At 33.8% G+C, this 21,067-nt stretch overlaps 1 protein-coding gene and 1 long non-coding RNA gene across 2 annotated transcripts; both read right to left on the bottom strand.

The window, feature by feature from the left end:
- Positions 1–380: 380 nt before the first annotated feature.
- LOC140015066 (uncharacterized) lies at positions 381–3,106 on the bottom strand. The gene is made up of 3 exons (XR_011821829.1): positions 2,931–3,106; positions 1,362–1,419; positions 381–538 (listed from the first exon to the last, which is right to left on the bottom strand). It is a non-coding gene; the product is annotated as an uncharacterized lncRNA (long non-coding RNA).
- An 8,473-nt stretch (positions 3,107–11,579) lies between these two features.
- On the bottom strand, positions 11,580–17,089 carry LOC140015053 (elicitor-responsive protein 1-like). Its single transcript, XM_072066887.1, has 8 exons — positions 16,655–17,089; positions 16,305–16,406; positions 15,428–15,497; positions 15,162–15,288; positions 14,955–15,026; positions 14,504–14,613; positions 12,080–14,227; positions 11,580–11,996 (listed from the first exon to the last, which is right to left on the bottom strand). The coding sequence occupies exons 2-6, from the start codon at positions 16,344–16,346 to the stop codon at positions 14,598–14,600; spliced, it is 327 nt and encodes a 108-aa protein (XP_071922988.1). The 5' UTR covers positions 16,347–16,406; positions 16,655–17,089; the 3' UTR covers positions 11,580–11,996; positions 12,080–14,227; positions 14,504–14,597.
- Positions 17,090–21,067: the final 3,978 nt, after the last annotated feature.

Genomic DNA, 21,067 nt, shown 5'->3' with positions numbered 1-21,067 from the left:
TTTCGTGTCTTCATATGCTAAATCCATTTTTAACCGAGTCTACTAAATACGTTTTAATGCTAAATAGTGGCAGCCCTTGTATGACAGCCCTTATATGTGACGGTCTTCATTGACCAGCTTCGATGGAGTTTCTACTCACATCGAGTCCACTCTCCCTCCCCCCCTAGAATAGGCTAGCTTAGGTTATAGGAATTCTATCGTATCGACAAAAAAAATTTGTACGACAGCCCCACTTTCCCCAAAAGCGGACCAGAGGGGTCAGTGGACCGCCTGCCCAGCTCTCGCCAAGACTCACTACCATCCATAACAAGAATTATTTGAAAATTTAAACTAACCAAAATAATATTCATTACACCTCAAAATAACATTTACATACCTCCAAAAGCTATTACATAAGTTCGGGTACAAAAGATTCGTCATTCGGCGCCTATCTTAATTACAACCCAAAATATATACACTACAGTCATTTCTACTAAAATAAAACTTAGAGTCTCTCAAACATTCTAACAGTATTCTTGAGCACTCTCGGATCCGAATCCTGTTAAGGAAAACAAAACGTGGGATGAGCTTACGCCCAGTGAGCATTCCAGGTAAACAGACAAAATAAGAGAATAACACAATTTAACATATAAACACGTTTTACCAAGAATATAGGTTCAAGTAAATCGATACTCAACTTTAAAAACTGGTAGTGGAGCAATTAATTGTAATAGGAATCATTCAATGTAAAATATTTGATAAACAATAACATTCATACGTGCATTCAATCATTCGTTTAAGTAAATACAAGGATGAGCAATACTTTAAACATTAAAAGGATACGAGACTCACATGGAGCAATATTCACCTTATAACTGCCAATAAACAATCCCCTACATTTTACCACCTTATAACCTCCGAACTCCCACCTTATGTCCTCCGAAAGATCAACAATCCTCTCATTTAACATTCACCTTATGCCATCTGAAAAATCAACAATCCCCTCATTTAACATTAAAAATTAAATATTGTACTCAAGGCCTTTCGACAAAGAGTTTTGAGCTTTGCACTTAACATTGGTAAGTTATAAACCCAAAACTGTCCAACTGATCCAACCTCACAAATGGCAGGTCTCAGATAGGGTGCTAGCATAGGGTTAAGCTCAATTCAGCTGATGCAATAAAGTACACATCGGCCTACATTCTTGCAAATTTATCACTCATTCATGCAATGCAAACATGTGCTCTTAGCAAATTAAAAAGACAAGAAAATCACAACAGTCATTCACTTATTTGCATGTCATTCAAAGGAGAGCACTTAAGCAAATAATAACATTTTTCTCAAGTCGTGCATAATCAAATAACATGCATTGGAACACTCACCGACAAAGCAGAGCAATTCAAATGGTCCCACCAAGGTTCTCGTTTTCCACACCAAAACCTATATTCAAGCAAGTACGAAACTTTAAGATTCCAACTAGAGCAACTAAACAAAAGAAGGAATGATCAAGAGAGCTAGAGCGACTCGAAGCGACAAATGACCCAAAAGAGATTTCAAAAGGACATAAGTTTTAAAACCTACGCGAAAGTGCAAGTTCAAGGAAGTCAAAAAATACACGTTAGGTTTATGATTCAAGCAAGGTTTGGCGCGAAAAGAATGTTTCTCGGATCAAAAACTAAGAATAACAATAAATACATGAAAAGGGTACAAATACTGGAAATTTTCCAGTTTTATGGCAGTGAAAAATAGTTAATTTTCGCTCCCCTTGAGTAATCGGTTTATGACCAAATCGACGCACAACTCTATTATTATGTGTTGGCAAATAGTACAAGTGATTTCAAGTCCAAACTATCACGAATCGAAGGTGAAACAAGGCCAAAACAGCAGCCCTGTTCCATACCAAAAAATCAGCCAATCAAAACTCAAGTTTTCTTCAAATTAAATGCATGGTTTTCGCTACAAATCAGTCCACAAGAGTTCTACTAAGTTTATAGTACAAGATTGAGCCAAACTTTCATCAAAACAAACCAAAAAGTGAAGAGAAATAAACTCAAGAAAACCGGTCAGCATGCATACATTTGGAAACAGAATTTTCTCCAGTTTTGCGCGACATTGTTTGAAAAATAATATCGCAAGATTCTTAAGTCCAAAATTTATAAAATTTATACCATTGGAAAATAGACTCAAAGGACTACAATTTTCCAGAATACATATTTGTAAGATTCTGTCCATAAATCAGTCATATTCCAGTCTCAAGTTGCTGCTTCATCAAGTAGAAAAACAAAGCAGGTGTGAAAATTTAGTCAACTTTGGAAAATCATAGATATTCATAAAAATTGAAAAAATTTCTGAAATTTTCATGGTAGAATGCACTCTGAATCTAGTTTCAAATGAAATAAGCAGAACTCAATTTGTATTTTTCTACACCAAGGTATAAGAGATTTACCAAGACTGCTCAGAGTCTCCTGCGCGAAAATTTCCAACAACACTTCCTCTTATTTTCTTTACTTTACTCTAACAAAACTACTACTTAAACACACATACATAACATCCACTTCTAGGGTAAGGTTAAACCAAGTTCCTTGAGCACAAATCTCACCAAAACAACACAAAAATCCTCACAAAATTGGAGCTAAAAATTCGGCCAGCCCAAGCATAAATTCCAACTTGTGGATGTTCAATTTTTACTTCATGTGCACCAAGTTAACTAAGGTTACTTTAACCATGATTCTCATGCTAACACAACCAAGAAAACCTAAAGAAATTCTCACCTAATACACCTAACCATACATCAAACACATAGAAGGCATAAACATAAACACGTGATCCAAGCTTCAAAACAAGAACCCAAGCCAAGCCATCAACAACTCAAGTATCTAGGTTATCTAAGCACCTTAATTACATGCATACCCTACTAATTTAAAGCATTAAATTCATGATTTAATATTTACCTCAAGCTCCTCAAGCTTTGCAAGTTGCACCAAGAACTCCAAGAATCACCTCTCAAGTAGCAAGCCAAGGTTGGGTAGAATCTAGTTGAACTTCCTCTTGAATCTTGCACTAATTTTCCAAGAACTAGACTTAGGGTTTATGTGAAGTTTTTCCTCTCAAGAGGTTCAGCCAAGAGCTCAAGACAAAAGGGCTAATGTTTTGTTAAATGGTAAAGTTTACTTAAGAAGCTAATTGTCCAAGTCAAGGTGTTGTAGTGTGATGACACTTGGCCAAATTTCTACCTAGCAAGTTTTTCCCAATTTCCTTCCAATCCTAGTAGTTTACTTAAGTTCTAACTCCACCCCAAAACAATTAAATTTCCTAGGGTTTATTAGACATAACAAAAATTAATTCTCTCATTTTCTTAAACTTATTTTTACCAAAGTTAAATAAAGTAAAGAAAATAAGGCCCCAAAAATGAATCATATCTTGAATGCTTAAAATAATTTAAATGCATATAAATGGATTAAAAATGGAAACATAAAACTTAAAATTCGGAGTTCTCACACCTTGACTATTACAAAATAAAAATTTTTTGTTCTCTTCCATTTTTTTTGGTATTCAATGAATTTAAGGTACTTCAATAGGTTTTGTTTTCTAAATAATTTGACTTAAATTTGGAATCTATAAATTAATATTTTTGGCTCTTTAGTTATACTTAAGTTAAACCTATTATAATTATTGAGCAACGAGCAAGGAGTTTAAAAAATATATTTAAAAGTAATATTTAAAAAAGTGCATATATTAATTAAAATACAGTAGTATTTTGATTTAAGTGCAAGTGCATATATTATAAAAATATAGTACAAGAATTTTAAAAATATATTTAAACAAAAGTGCATATATTAATTTAATTAAATAAAGATGCATCTTATGGTTGGTTTTTGGGAGTATTTTTTCAAAATTATAACAGTAAATATTTATTAAAACCCATTTTTGAATGGTTGTTTATAGAAAAACACCAAACGGTACCAAACGGTAAAATTTCATGAAATTTATAATCCAAATTCAGTTTTTCTTGAACACCAAAATTTTGTCTCTTGATTTGATAAAAAATGCCTACAAAGTAACAAAACGAATCATGGAACATGAAAAAAATTGAAAGGTAAAACTGCACATTTGATCAATAGTGAAATGTGGCCGAGGGGAAGTTGTGAGGAAGAGTTGTAGGATGGGATAGTAGAATTGCACGGATGGTAGATGAAGAAGAAGTAGGGCTTGTAGGATAAAGGAATAGGATGGGTTCATGGGATGAGAAAAGGTAGGAATATAAGATGAGGAAAGAGTGGTGGAGGGTAGGGAAAGGTAGCATGAGACAATAACAGGTAGGTCATTGGATAAGGTGTGGCAATAATGAACAGTGAAATAAGTTAAAAAATAAGACTGTAGGGTTGAGAAAGGGTGAATTATGATCAAGAGAAAGTTGTGACTATATAATAGGGGGGAGGAGTGGTATGATAGGGGATAGTAGAATTGCGGGAAGCAGTGAGAGATAGGTCGGACTTGTGGGATGGAGGAAGGGAGAAGAGTTGGAAACGTAGGGTTGGGAGATGAGAAGAGAGTGGTCAAGTGGAGGATTGGAGATAGCAACAGAGGACAATTAATAGTAGAGTCACAAGATGGGGGATGGCATTGATGTGTTTGTTTGGTGGGCTTTAGATTTGAGTATTTTTTAAGGTATTTTCGTGCATTTTAGGATTTTTTCAATTTATTTTGGATATTTAAAATAAGATATTTTGGTAGAAATTTACATTGATTTGACACTTTTTCGTACTATTGAAGTTTTTCATTTCATAAAACTTATTTTAATGAATTAATTTAATATCTTAATTTTATAATGTCAACCCATGCATAGTTTTTTTTTAAAGGTCAACCTGTGCATAGTTAGTTGATGTAAGCACACAAATCAACATGAATAATGAATAGGAACTTTGATATTTTAATTTTCTCATCAATATTTCACATTGTGCTCAAATTAGGTTTGTACACTCTGACAATTAAAATATAAGTCTAACAAAGTCTCACAAATTTTAATTTTACATTAATTTGGATTGAAAAATCTATACTATATATAAAGTGGGAGTTTTGAGTTATGGTGTAAGCATTTTTCCGCTATCTCTTGAACTTTTATTTTACAAGCCCTAAATTTCACCCTAACCACAACTTATTTTCATTGTAAATAACTATCCATAAATGAATTACATAATTATACTCCTAAAAAAAAAATCTTAAAAGAGCAAAGTTATGTTCGGTAACAAAAAATTTTTATGTAAAATAAGTTTATACAAGAAACATTTTTAAATTGTACACATATTGGGTGTGCCCTTTATCACTAGTATTTATAACCAAAATGAAACTTTTCTTAAAAATTTTGCACTAACCCATTTTACCCTTAAGTAAATAATGCTAATAAGTTATCTACATGCGAAAGCATGCCATGAAAATCCCACAAATGATAAATGTCTGACTTAATAAATCTCTCTCTTGTTCTTTCTCGTCTTTCCCATTTCGGCACACAAAAACATCTAGAAAAACATGCACAATAGTACACGCTTTCTGCCTTATCGTCCTCCTTCAGCTTTTAATTCCTCACATTTTTTGGGTTAATTTTATTCAAAAAAATTTGGGCGGAATTTTTTACTTTCAAATTTTGATATTGTTTTTTGAGAATAAAAATTTCGTCTCAAATTTTTTTCCCATTCTCTACATACTCTTGATCACACGGAGAAGGAGAGAATCTCTGTGCTTTTAAGTGCGAGGGTAGAACAGGGGAAGAAGAGTCACTAATTTGGATAATCAGGTAACTGTAGTACTTGTTTTTTATTTAGATAAAATTGTGTTTATGTTATGGTACAGAAGCCAAAGGGCAGAAAATGTAAAAGGAAACAAACTTGACTGCAATGTTCAGCAGTTGATCAATGGAACAGTAATTGAATTGAGCTCAAATTCATTAATGAATCGGAAACAAATTACAAGAATAGAGGTAATGAATTTAGCTAAGAAGGTGTAAGATCTGAAGGAAAATTTGGGAGGGAAAGTATGAGGATTGCTCCTCAAGCTATTACAACTAATCTGGACAGAAATGATTCAAAAGCCTACTCGACTAAGCAGACAGGCCTGCTTATATAGTTATTAGCTTCTAACAGATTTCTAACAGTACCAAATAAGGTTCAAACACGTGTCCCAATTGCAGCTGCAAGTTGCTGCAAGTTGCCGCGCTTCTTGGCTTTCTGTTAGAACAGATGAAACCCAGCAAAGGCGTGGTTTAGCTTACGCGCCTTTGCCGAAGTGCTTCCTTTTGATCACGCCTTCAGTTACTAGATTCCACGCCTTCTACCTTCCTTCTTCCTAGCACGTAACTTCTATTTTAGTCTAACTCCTGCATTTCATTACAGTTTATATCGTAATTTAATTTCTCAGGAGTTTTGTTTTTGTGTCTCCAAAATCCCTAAAAAGAAAAGGTTGTAGAAAGCTTTGTAATCTTCTTCTAGGATTCTTTAGGGTTTTCAATCTTACTTAAAATTTGAGTTTCTTTGAAAAAACGTCGAAAATTACTGTCGCTGCATCATTCATATGATTTCAACCAGGCCAGTTATGTTCCCCTTTTCAATTTCATTCGTTCTTTTCATGGTTTTTTTAATATTTTCTTGTCTTATTTTTTGATATGTTTGATGGATTTGGGACTCTTGCGGTTGAGATGTGGAAGTGCCCATATGAGTTCTGTATTTTTTCAAGAATAATATCAATTTTTTTGGGTAACTTTACTGTAATATTTCTAAGTTCCTGCATTTATTCTTTTCTTATTTTTATCATTTTAATGGATTTCGGACTCTTGCAGTTGATATATGGAATGCCCAAATCAATTCTATATAGTTCTTTTTTTTACATGGACAAATTTGATTTTTTTTTTTGGTAATTTTTCTGTAATGTTTTTCTAAGTTTTGCCTTTCTTTTCCTTTTCTTTTTGTTTATATTTTGTAATGGATTTAGTTGTCTTGTTGTTGAGATATGGAAATGCCTATATTTATCTACTGAATTCTGTTTTTTTAATTTACAGGCATCTCGTAATTTATGATATTTCATCATGCAATGGTATCAATTTTGGTGTGAAGTTGTTGTTAACATGTGGTTGTACTACATGTTCACAGTTGTTTACAATGTAAAATGTATGAGTTCTATACTTTTGATATGTATATTTAGAATGTGCATCATGGATTAGTTTTGACAAAAAGAGTAAAATGAATGTTTTGGGTGCATAAGAGTACTAGTTGAGGAAAAGAATCAATGGACAACAACAATTTGGAAATGAATAATAACACAAGAAAGTGCAGTAAAGATCCTATAAAAGATTATAGGTTTTCACATTCTATAGGGTCAGTTGAAATATGGTGCATGTTCTTTCAAATTTGCAGAATCACAACTTATAAAGAAAATCCACATGAATCTATTAGACAAGTTCTTGTAACATGATGTTCCAGAAAATCTTGGACGTACCTTCTTTCTTGCTTGAGGAGATGGTGCTCTGTGTACTTGCAAACATGTACTTTACAATTTTATTTATGGTGCCAGAATTTTAACATACATAACATGTATTTTACAATCTTCTATTCGCTGGTCAGAACATTTCATGGTATTCGCATACTAATAATGGCATGTTTTTCATGTTTTTATGGTTCATCTTTTTTGACGAATGTTTTAGTGCTGATTTTCTTTTATTTGATACTGTTTGTCACAGATTTCAGATAGAGGGTCTGGTTACTATGGCTTTTGAGGTGAGTTAGATTTTATTTCTGAATTAATTGCGGCACGTATCTCTTCAGTTGATAATTTTTTTTTTAAAAAAAAAGTATCGTAACAAGTTTGTTCTTGCAATAGTTTAGTAGTAGCCGGATTTTCTTTATCAATCTATGTGTTGTTGCCTGTGCATTTTGTTGGTTGTGGAATTTCTTAGAAAATTTACACTAATTTTGCTACTTGCATGTGTTAGAAGTGGAGTATTGGATATGTTTTTCTTTTCAAGTTTTAATCTTTCAATTGCTGTTTGGCTTGTTTGTAGTTATTTCACTCTTTTCGTCTAAATTACAAGATTTTTAGGGCAGACCTGAAATTTTGCATGGTTCATTCGCTTTCACCTTGTTTGATTTTCTCTGTGTGAAGATGCCTTTTGTTGCATTATTCTCTTTCTAAAATTCGGACTCTTAATTACATACTGTTTTGCTTGTAGCAGTTTATAATTAGTAGGAGAATTTGAAGCATAATGAATCTTACGAAGCCATGCAAAGATGGCATAGGTGCTTTACTGCTGGAGAATGAGACAGTAGCATCAATTTCATTTTCATCATTGTGATGCTTGGAATCTTTTGGGTGAGGATCTTGGTCCTTTAAACAGCAATGAACTTGAATCATTAGAAAGGCAGCTTGATATGTCTTTGAAGCATAACTACATGGGTAATGTAATATACTGCTCTTATTTTCTCCAGGATTGGCTCAATGCTGATAATTGAAACGAAAATCTTGTCTATTCATTGTGGAGTTTTTGAGTTCCTTATATTTGTTTTGTAAGATGCTGAACTTTTTAGGTAGCTATTTATGTGGTCCTGATGAAATGGCAAGTGTTGGTTTGAAATGTTAGTATCACCATGCTTATCTCTCTTTCTGGTCTTCTTACTATTCTTGTCCCAACTCTTACTCGTCTTGGTTTCTTGTACTTTATTACTTCATCTAGCGTGTATGGTACAAAAAGGCTTATCAATTTCATTACCACGTTCAATGGTCACCGCAGAATCATAACAACAAATTTCTGTTTTGTTCAAAATTCATATTGTTTCTACAAGTAGATTTGGAAATAGATTTTCAACGTTTCTTCTGAATTATTGTGCAATCTAAATTTCTTGGATGAATGCCTTGGTTTAAAATTGAAGGTATAATTTCACCTTTGGGCACACTTCGAGATCAAAGTTGAAATATCTTTTTGAAGAAATAAGAAGATAATTTCCATCGAATATGGCAAACTAAAACCTAGAAGTTGGTAGCAAAATCAGCCAAAAATAAAAGCCAGATTCTTGAACCTCATGTCTCATGTTCAAACTATCTATCTTGTCATTATGACTTTTGTGGTGCATGTTGTGCATCGGTCTGTTTCGATTGTAAGTTATTTGGGATTATTTGGGATATTTTTACTGTAGCACTTTTTGTGATGTGATGTATGTGAGATAAAAAGATATTGGGAAGATAAAAAGGTGTATTGGAAATTGTAAAGATGATGTAAGTAAATAAAATTGGGGAAATATGAAGCAATCCAAACAAACCCTTGCAACATTGTGGCACATGTTGTGCATCTCTAAACCATCTATGTTCTCCTGTTCAGACCCTTGTGGCTAGTAAATTTGTGGCATATGTTGTGCATTTCTGAACCATCTAAATGTGAATCAAGCAACTTCATATACCTCACTTATTTAGTTCTCTTAGGACTGGACTCAAATAGACCAATGTGATGATGGCTTTCTTCCTACTACCATATGCAGTTTAAACCTTGTCGACCCCCTTGGGACTTTGAATTGTGTTTATTTCCAAAACCCCTTGACAAACACCCACACTTATGGGTTGTGCTACTTAATTCTTTTTGGCTGCTTGATGGATTGTTCCTAATCTTGATCGCCTCGAAAATAGGATGATGTTTTTGGCATTCGTTTCTTTATCTAAACATATTGGCCTTTGTTTTCCCCTTTGAGCCTTCAAAGTTGATAATTCTTTTTATTTAACCCCCTGTTGACCGTGCCCCACACTGGGGTTAGATATTGAGGGAGATCAAATTCAAAATTTAGTAGACGACAATTTGCTGATTATCAATGAAATGAAGGACAAGTTGTTGAAGTCTTACGCTTGTTAGAGCTCCAAATTCAAAGAGTTTAAAATGTTTATTTCTTAAAAGCCAATGAAACAAACTGAAAAGAGCTCCAAAAAAAAGGAAAGAGCTCCAAAAAGATAGAAACATTGAGAAGAGCTCAACAAAAAAAAAAAAAATTTTGAGAAGAGCTCTGAAAAAAAAAAAAAAAAGGATTGAGAAGTGCTCAAGTCTCAAGACCTAGCGATGATTACTTCTCCTACGAAAAAAAAAGCATGATGGGGAAGAGACTAAAATTTCAAAATCAAGAAGGCTCATTTTGTGAAGAAAGTAAAAAATCTGGAAGAATTCAAGAGCCCCAAATTATGGCGTGACAGGCATTTTGTAAAGCGGTCACAGGTTTAGAACCCTTTTGAATGTTTGTTTTTTGGGCCTTCACTATCCATTTCTTTGCTCAAACCTATCCCCAGCCTTATTACAAGCTCATGAAAGTCCAATGCTGACTAATTTTGTGGCAGTCATGACAAGGAACAATTTTGTTTCATTATTCAGGCAGTTTAAATGAATCTGGTAGAACAACCGTTCTATGGTGATCATGCGATGAATTTAACCAGAAAAATGGGTGCCTTGAGCCTTAATATCCCTTCTTTCTCAGCCCCGTACCAAAGCCATTTACAACCAGTATAAAAGTCCATCTGATTGGTTTCTTTATGGCCAGTTAATTTGAGAAGATTTTCATTTTCTTTACACAATCCTATGCCTATATTGTATATAGAGCTTGATACAACAGTTTGTCATATTCGATGAAGCTCATTTTGATATTTCTGAAAAAGGATAAAATATCTTTGATTATTGAGTCTAGCATTTGTCCAACAAAATTTAATTGCACTGCAATTGATTTTTCTTTTTTTTTTTTTATGCAGATTTCTTAATAATGATTAGACACTAGAAGTTTCACGTCTGAAAAATGTACCTGTTTTGCTGAAAACTCTTGAATGATAGGTGACCCTCTTGAACAAAAGTGTGTTGTTGATAGGCGGTCATTCATTTCTTAATCTTTTCTTTTTGACTAATTTTATTTTCCTTTCTTTGTATGGGCTGGCATTGGTCATTTCTATTACCATGTTTTCCTGACTTTTGTTTTATTGGCTATGGCTTCCTTTATGTATTTGAAATTAAGGCGGGAATTCTGGGACAACCGTGAATATGATATTTAAGTAGCACAAATTGCTTGTGTTTAATTGTTATTTAGGGTGGTGATGAGTTTTTTGTTCTTTTTGTTAGATTGGCTTTTTGTTGTCAACTGATGTTAAAATTGTTTTTTCTTTGTTAGTAACATATGCCCCATACTACACTAATTGTTATGTAGACAAGGCTTCATCCTCAAATTAAAGTGCTTACAACGGAACTGAAAATGAATTAATCAAGTTTAGTTATCATATTTGATTCTAATTTCATTTTCCTCTTCGAAATTATGTATGCCGATTGCCATACAAGGTAATGCAATGATGCATATTTCATCACGGTAAGATGACCTATATACTAGTACTAGGAGGCATAAACCGCGCGGTGCGCGGTGGTATAGAAAGAGAAGATGCCCAGACAAGCATATGATGTGGAAGGAAAATATCGGAGGAGATTATAGTAGCTTAGGTGAATGGGTTTTTTTTTTTGGTGGTAGATGAGGTACACAGGAGCACAATATAAACAGGAACATATACTACTTTTCATATAAAGAAGGAAAGGAATCGAACAGAACAAGATATACAATGAAAACACTTTTCATATAAAGAAAGCTCCTAATTGAATGGAGCAAGATACATAATGGGAAGCGACATAAGAGTTTAGTTCTAGTACTTATCAACTACAATTTGTTCTCTAAGACTATCGCAGTACTTGGTAATATGGACTAAGTTAGATGAATAGTGAAATTAAAATGCCATGAATATAGTTTTTCAATGCCCTTTTTGTTGAATATGATAACACCAAAAGAGATGAGCGATTGTGGAATAAAAAGCAATATGTCTCCGGGGCAAAAAACATGTTCGGCTGCAAAAGTGGCCCAATTCTTGTCGAAGGATCTTTGTTTCATGCCAATGCAATACGTTTTATAGCCACTTGTAAAAATCACTGTTGGTGTTGTGCCTTCACGTAGTCAAATATCAGCATATTGTGGAAAGGCCTATTTAAAAAAATAAAAACAAATGTTTGTTAGATCACTAAAGAATGTAGTTATGAACAAATTGTATAAAGGAAAGCACTTACCAAGCAGACCTTAGAACCACTTGTATAAAACTGATAGAAAGAAACAAATGATGTCCAATCGTGCTGCAGAAACTGATTTATGGAGGAGGTGATAGTACATAAATTGGGCTGATGTCTGAACAAAAAATCACATGCTTCAACATTGAATGCAATGCTTGAAAACATAGGCAAAGGAAAGTGCAGAACGCCATGAAATCATAGGATAAATTTTCCTTGATTCTCAAGAAGGCCATGTCATTCTCATGGATCAAATTATTGGTACAGTATATAAAGAACATGCTAAAGCATCATCATCATGCACTGTGTGTGTACCGAAGGAGGCTCAGATCTGTAACAAGACGAGGCCAAAGACATGGCTACAGTTTCCCAGTTGCATATGTGAAAGAGAAAGGAGGAGCTAATTGAAGCCCCCCGTTCTCAGATCACATGCCATCAGGGTTACCCGGCCAAGATACAGGTCGAATTTAACTCTGTGCCAACAACTCAAGAAAATAACTCTATCATCACAGCCTGAAACCTTCACTAAACAACAAAGCCCTGATGAAGAAAAGTGCTTTGTCAAAGGTGATCACATCAACAATGAAAAGTATTCTAGAGCAAGTGATTAAGCATCATATGTAGACGCCTGCAAGTATATGTAGACGTCTAGCAATCGCGCGATAAAAAAAGGCTGGTGACTCATGTGAGCGGCATGTGAGAAGACGGTTAAGATAAAACCCAACCAAAGAGCTCTTCGGCTCTTATTCTACATATGTTGACAAAGGAAACCATAAAAAAGAACAAAAATTGATGCACAAGTAATTATAATGCCAAATGTTTATAATAGGGCAACCTTAGTAGCTTAGGATATTAAAAAGAGATTAAGGGGCCATACCAATTGATTTCATTTGTAATTCTCCTTTTTTCTGTAAAGATGAGATTTTAGCTGAGTTAATACAAGTCATATTTCTTTTTTGATAATCTCAACGCCAAGGGGATTATACATACTTAGCCAAACAGTCAAAGCAATTCTAAATAATTCACCTTTATTGAGGGTAAGTACCGAAGGACTTTTAAGGTTACAGCAACCTAAAAGGTAGATCACAAATACAAAAATACCAGTGATTTAGTTCTAGAATTGTTGAACTTTTTGTTAAAAAACTGCAATAGTGGTGCAGAAGGCAATCATTTTTACACCAAAACAAAGAAAGTAACATGAGATACCAAAAGGTTATGGAATTTAAGGAATTAAGCAGGGGAAATCTTTCATGAAAAATATAAAGAACATGATAAAGGTCCATCATCATACACTATGTGAGTATTGGAGTAGGTTCAGATCTGTAACAAGACAAGGCAAAAGACGAGGCGACAACGCCATCGCTGCAATTTCCTAGTTGCATATGTGAGGGAGAAAGGAGGAGCTAATTGAAAGCCCACCCCCTCTCAGATCACATGCCATCAGGGTTGCCTAGCCAAGATACGGGTCAGATTTAACTCTATGCCAACAACTCAAGAAAATAACTCTATCATCACAGCCAGAAACCAACCCGATTTAACTCTATGCCAACAACTCAAGAAAATAACTCTATCATCACAGCCAAAAACCTTCACTAAACAACAAAGCCCTGATGAAGAAAAATGCTTTGTCGAAGGTGATCACATCAACAATGAAAAGTTTCCATGAAATGTGATGACTTCTCGACAAGCACTTTCAAAGATAATCAAATGAAGTCCCCAATTCAAATTCCATTTCCAAATGCACAGTTCAAGAAATAATACTATTGTATCTATCTGTCTGCTTAGAAAGGGCTGTGATTTTCTATTTTCTTTCTGTATAGACAACAAAAATTGGAAATCATTGGCAAAACAGAAAGGGGAAACAACACTTTGAAAAACTGCCTGGCCCTCTGGGTGCCTCATCCATTCATTTTTCCTGAGTTTTGACTCTTTAAGGTCTCAAGCCCCAAGAGGCTCAGACTTTATCGTAATACTGAGCCTTATTTATGCTAGTGGTGTCTCTTCCCCAAGAACAAGGATCATCAGACTAATCAAGTGATTAAGCATTATATATTGGGAAACAGATGTCAGGCCATCAGACTAATCAAGGATACTTAAATCAATAGCTGCATCCAAGTTATTTGAATTTGCAACAAATACATATTCCTTCCCCTGTAATAAAACAAAAGGCAGAAGAAAAGGATGAAAGGCATATTAATTTGCTAAATTGAACATTTTCTACATCAAAAAAATCAAGGCATGATAAGCAAAACCTATAATAAAGCATCAAGTTTGCCCCTATCCATCAAGGATGGGAAAACTTGTAAGATGATGTCGCTTTGAAAATATGGGCTAATCCACAAAAGCTCGAACAAGGGATAATCCACAAAAGCTTGAACAAAGGAAATAGAAAAATGGGAAAGAACATCAGAACAAAGAAGATAGTACCTTAAAAAGGGCAAAAAACAAAACAAGTGGCGGAAGATGTTTCTGCACTTCCAACTCTATATTAGACGGAGAACAAGAGTCCAGAAATTAAAAATTATTCCAGCTGCAACCTAAAAAGAAGTGAAAAAAATTCAATGGAATGAAGGTTTTAACATAAAACCAAGCGAAAGGAAAAAAAATGAGATGTCGCTTTGAAAATATGTGCTAATCCACAAAAGCTCGAACCAATGTAACCTTCTAGACTTCTAAAGTGTTTGACTCCAAAGCAGTTTCAGTTTGCAAAATATCTTTCTCCTACTTATTAATACCCAAATGGCAAGATGGAGCAGAAAATACTATTAGGTATTTTCCCTACACACACACCATATGTTTAAATGCTCAAGTATGTATTAACCTACAAAAGAATGAATATGGTAGGTAATTGTCCCTTTTTATCTTTTGCAGAGTATACCTGCCGGTTTTAGTTTGAAGTGGCCAAGAACTATCATCAAATCCCTGAGAAAGAACTTTCTGCAGCTGAACCCTAATAGATTAACAATAATTGGAAAAAAATAATAAATCATCTAAAAGTATAGAATAAAAAGAAAATACTCAAACTAATACAACGAATAGAATGCAGGGAAAACAAAAGGCAGAAAGTTAAAGAAAACATTATTACTTTCGATTGCCGATAAAATCATCATAAGTAATGGTATTGCTGTTCCAAACAGCAACAGTGATCTCCCTTAGCCCTTCAATCAAGGAGAAGATGAATTTCTCTTGAAAAGTAGGGTTTTTTCCACCGTCTACATAAGTAATTAAGTAGCAGTAGAATAGAATAGTTAGGCAACAAAATGGAGAGTTTTCTTACAAGCTCGAATATTAGTAGTAATTGAAAAAACAATCAAACAAAGATAAAAAGAGGAAATAATAAGAATTACATACCTGTGTGGGTACGGGTACGGAATTTAGTGCTGGCGTATTCCAGGCAAACGTAAGGATCAGGAGTTGGATGCTGCATGTTCAGAAGATTGAAGAAAAAGAATGTTAATGAGACATAGACTAAAGCATTGACTTCTCTAGTTAATAGATTTATCAGGCTCTATATTGTCCAAAGACCAATTGAACCTCAATGAGACCAAAGTAGAACAAACAGGTAGCGTGTTTGTGCCAAAGACTATCATAAAGCAGACTATCCATAATATGCTAATAAGATAAAGTACATTTGTACAAAATCAAATGAAAAAAGCATATCTTGCTAGTATTCATGTTTCCTCCATCTAATCTAAGCCAAACATTTGCATCTTGTTGGCAATGCACATTACTAAGAGACATTGCTGCATTTAAATTGTAAAAATATCCTACCACATTTAATTAGCATTTTACCTATTTTATTAGAGAAACAACCATAGATCAACATATTTTTTTCAGAGCAACTGTTTAATGTACATATTAGAACTATACCATATTACAGGAAACAGCTTTTTTAGAAAATAAAGATTAAAGTGCAACAATAATGCACAGAACTATTATTCTTAGTTTTTTAAATAACTATAACAAGGATGCTATACAAAATCCATTTTCTATACAAACATAATATGTTTTCCAGTGAGAGGTTGAAATTGAACAATTGTTCTCATCTCCTCTAGTGAATGGTAAAGGTTTTTGCAATTGAATTTCAACTGTGCAATTTCAGTACCACTGGAAGTGATACATGGCAAATTAGTTATAATGCACAGAAAACGTGGTGCTAATACTGCATATCTGATGTAAAAGAATCTAGTACAATGTGGGAAATCCACATCACTGTAAAACCACTTACAACTTGTCCAAGAGAACGCATCCTAAGGCCTCTTGTATGCATAAAATCAGTCAACGTTCGGCCATCCACTGGTGAGAGTTCCAAAGAACCCAAATCAGCAACCTGTATTGCATAATGAAATGCCAGGGAAACTCAACTTGGTTGTTATGTTAACAAAAAAAATTAAAACACAACCAGAGAGAGAGAGAGAGAGAGAGAGAAGAAGATATTCTATTATTACCAGATCTCCGGAATTCCAGAAATCCGGTAGTGTGCCAAACCTAGGGTTTTAGCGGTGCAACATTCAAAGATTGAAGTGGATAAGCTCTAAGTTAGATTCTCAAAATGCTAACTGTAATCGGAGAACATACCACAATCAATCACTCTGAACACGAGAATGGGCGGCAACGAGACGAAAAAAGAATAATTCGTGGAAGGCGGGCAAGGTGGCGGCATTTATGGGTCGCCGGAGTAAAAGAATAGACGAACTCCAGAGCAGATGTGTCAAAATCGGGAAATGGGCTTTTTCGAGTGAAGAGACTCTCGGGTGAGGCGCTTCCAACTCCATCTTAGACGGAGAATAAGAGTCCAGAAATTAAAAATCATTCTAGTTGCAACCTAAAAAAAGTGAAAAAATTCAATGCAATGAAGGTTTTAACACAAAACCGAGAGAAAGGGGAAAAAAATGAGAGATCGAATGTTTTGGAGAAGAGAAAATAAAGTAGAGGAGACGGAGCTTCTGAGAATAAAGGTGAGGCGAAGAGAGAAGGGGAGAAGAGAAGGCGGCGGCAGCAGAGGAAATTTAAGAAAACCCTAGAGAGGAAGTATATGCAGACGTGTGGAGCATCGCGTAGAAAAAAAAGGGCTGGTGACTCACATGTGCGGCACGTGCGAGGACGACGAAAACCATTCCAGGTCACAAGAGGCCTTCGGCTCTTATTCTATATATGTTGAAAAGGAGTAAGAAAAATTAACCGCATTAGACGATGGATATCCAAAAAAGAAAATGTAAGTACCAGTAGGTGCTAACACCATTTTGGTCCCTCTGTGTGTTTCGTGCTTGAACCCATGAATTGACTCAAAGAAATAAAAAATATAGACAAAAAACTAAAAACAAAAGGAAAACTTGATACTGTAATAGGTTCAGTTTGTCTTTCTTTTACTTTGCACACTTGGTTTAGCCAGATTCCGTGATAAGGTCATGTGCACATCGGATTTAGTCCCAGGTGTGAGGCCAGAACTGCTGTCCCTAAAGATATTAGTCCCACATCGGATTTTTGGAAGGAAAAGAAGTGGTTTATATGCTTGGGCTCGTCCCCATATCAGGGATTAGCCTTTTCTACTTGGTGGATTTCGCCCAAAAGTTGTTTGGACTTAGCCCGGGTTGGCTTCAGATCCTGTAATCTTCTCTTGATTTTTTGACATAGCAGCCTCTAATTCTGGCAATGATCCATAAGATAGCTTTTTAACATACTAGCTCATTGTCACGCTCTATTTTTTGAAATAAAAGGAGATGTGTTAAAAATGAGTTTTTGATTTTAGAAAAAAAAAAAAAGCCTAAAATAAAACTTAGAATATGCGATGGTTTGAAGCCAAAATAATAGTCTAAAAAGGGTTTTTAGAAAGTCACCACTTAATATCGAATTTAGGTGTAACAAGTCACCCAAAATATATTTTAAATGAAAACAAATAAAATCTTTTTAAACGACTCCATGTTTTTAAATATGAAAGAAAAGAGTTTGGGAGTTATGGTTAAAGAAAGGAAAAGCAAAATTTTGATCGACTCAAATCTAAGGCACCCTTTTAACTTAACTAATACTAATTGCGCGATTTAATCAAAAAAATTCCTAATCTAACCTCTAAAACTTTATCACATTTGAATGTTTCTATATGGATGCAAATCTAAACTTAGGGGGTATCAAGAGGGATGAAATATTTCTTCAAAATTTAATTGGTACGAATCACATTAATTGTGAAGTCCAAGAATAATCTCTTGATGACGTCACGAATATGTAAAAGATGAGATTCCAAAAAAAATTTATGATATACATGATCTAGAATAGGGGCATGCAACATAACAGATACGGAAATCTAAAATTCGTAACACAATTTTTTTTTCTTATAGAGAAGTAATAGCATGCTAAGTCTAAAAAACTATATTGTTTATTTCCCATATTTGAAAGGTGACACTTCTAATCTAGACAAGTAAATGAGCTAACATAAATTTTTTTTAATTATCTAAATGAAATGCAAGTGTAAATGATATGATTCGTGCACATGGAAATAACCGAAAATAAGAGGACATATCATGCAAATGGAAATAACCTAAAATGGAAAAATGCATGAAAGACAATAAATGTCACACAAAATATAAATCTAACATGTAAATAGTTAAGAGTTTAGCATTGTACTAATCCATTTCTATAAGTTCTCACTAACATTGGACTAATGAGAAATCGGGGAGAAAAGCCACAACCAGCATTAACTAGTGTGATGATGTCATGTACTCATTATAAATAAAGTATATAAAGTATAATTAAAACAAATAAACATAAAGCACATAGAACATATAGAGCACATAGACACATAGGCACAATATCTAGTTGTAAAACTCTAGAGAAAACGAATAAACCACATAAATATGTAAACACACAAGCACATAAGACCTAACTATTACATTATGGGTCCTAACTACAATCTAAAAGGGGAAATATAAGATAATAAATCTATCTAACCTATCTATTACATTCATCTAACTAATAACATTTCTTGCAAAACTAAAACATATCTATTACATTACCTATCTCGTTACAATTTGGGCATTTAAATGCCCTCCAAATAATCATAACACTTAAATTAAACAAAAATAAAATGAATAAAAGTTTTAAATAAATAAATAAAATGAAAACAAATAAAACATATAAATACGTAGGATCACATAAAAGGAATTTAAAGGATAATAGGGGTACCTCCCCTTTTTCTAAGTGATGGGAAGGGAGAGTTGTTTATTTTTTCAAAATCAACAAATGGGTTAATGCACCAATTTAATTGACAACACTTTAAAAGATCGTGAACATATACTAAATTCTCCTTATTATTACAAAAACATGTACATAAACATAAAACATTTAGAATTTACAAATTAAATGCATTTTAAATGAAGTATAAATAGCAATTAAAAAAGAGAAGCAATTGTAATTGAGAAATCGAAAACTAATAGGGACTAAATTACAAAAATTAGAAAGTGTTTGAGGTCAAATTATAATTCTCAAGAAGATTAGGGGTCAAAATTAAATAAAGATAAAGTTTAGGGGCCAAAATATAATTAAATTAAGGGCATGAATGAAAGAAATCCAAAATTTTAGGATTACAATAAAATTACACAAAAGATTAGAGGTTAAATTGCAAAATTTATTTCTAATTACATTAAAACAATATGTTGGGCCATTTTTATACATTTTGGCCGCTTCGCTTTGGCCCATGAAAAATAAGCAAAATGTCCTATTGAAAAGAGTAGCGTAGTCCAATTCAGTTTATAAACATAAATCTAATAAAAATATCGGGTTTGAACTCTAAATCCTATGTCACAAACCCAAGCGAAAATAAAACACTAACCCATTAAACCAAAATTATTTGCATTAATTTTTAAAGTTGTCTAATTAAAAATCTAAATTTAACAAATTTTATTTAAGCTCCAATTATACTTAGAGAATTAATTCTCTCAAAACAAAACATGCATAAAACATATAAAAAGAAATTAATTCATTTTCATGATTTTTGGGGCTTAAGACAATTATGCAAAATTTGGGGGGGGGGTTCAAAATGCCAACTTCTTAGAACCCATGTCAAATTTGACAAGTCTGAACATCATTCTATGCAGCAGCCTACCGAGAGGAGAAGAAACAAGCGTGCACAGCTACTAAAGAAATAATTCTTGTTAACCAATTTATATCTTATTTTAACCCAAAACACAAGTTCTACAATGCAAGGAAACAATCAAGCGGCCTATACTCCCTAGGTTCATGAGTAAAATAAATTTCCTTCAAAGATTCCAAACCCAAACACAAAATCAGGAAACATGGGTTTAGTTTTAGAAGCTACAAAGCTGCAAATGATGCTAAAGTTCATTTTCCTAGTTTTCGGCATTTTACTACTTCAAATGAAATGGCTAAAGAGATCATTTTAAGCTTGGAAATCATTGAGTGAGCATCAACAAGAGACAAACTCAAATCATCAAACTTGGTAAAAAAAAACAAGAACTTGGAATTCATATATGATAAACTTAGATCTTATACAAGTTGGAATCAACAAGAAAAGTGAATAAATGTTACCTCTGATGCTTATGGAATCAGATTGAGAGTGAAAAATTTTGGGAAAACTCGCAAAAATCGAAGTGCAGCAAAAATCCTGATGACTGCTACTGGTGCCAAGAGTTGTGAGGATGACGATTTCAAGCTTTGATTTGAGGGCCTTAGAACTGTTTTTCCTAAAAACTTTCAACAACAAAATCATTCTACTATGATCCTAGAAGGTGCAGTAAAACAAAACTCATTCCAAATTTCTCAAACGAAGTGGGAAAATGAGGATGAACAGGGCTTGTCGACCAGCCTGTTCCCACTTTTGCAGAAAACTTTTTCAAGGAGGGTGAATTTGAGCTTCAATTTGAAGGGGTTTTAATGATTATCAGCAAAAGGTTTCAACACAAAAGTTGCTCTTAAACCCTAAAAGCTGCATTGTTTCTTATTTATATGAAATCAAAAAACCCTAAATTCTAGAAATGATAG

The sequence above is a fragment of the Coffea arabica genome, chromosome 10e (assembly GCF_036785885.1).
Source record: "Coffea arabica cultivar ET-39 chromosome 10e, Coffea Arabica ET-39 HiFi, whole genome shotgun sequence".
Taxonomy (NCBI): domain Eukaryota; kingdom Viridiplantae; phylum Streptophyta; class Magnoliopsida; order Gentianales; family Rubiaceae; genus Coffea; species Coffea arabica.
Note: the sequence above shows the minus strand (reverse complement) of the source record. Positions and strands in the feature narration are given on the sequence as shown.

Coding starts and splice junctions, on each gene's coding strand:
- LOC140015053 (XM_072066887.1), bottom strand. CDS start 16,346: ATGCATACAAGAGGCCTTAGGATGCGTTCTCTTGGACAAGTT. Junction 15,289..15,427: donor CCGTACCCGTACCCACACAG/GTATGTAATTCT, acceptor TTACTTATGTAG/ACGGTGGAAAAAACCCTACT. Junction 15,027..15,161: donor GATTTTATCGGCAATCGAAA/GTAATAATGTTT, acceptor TTAATCTATTAG/GGTTCAGCTGCAGAAAGTTC.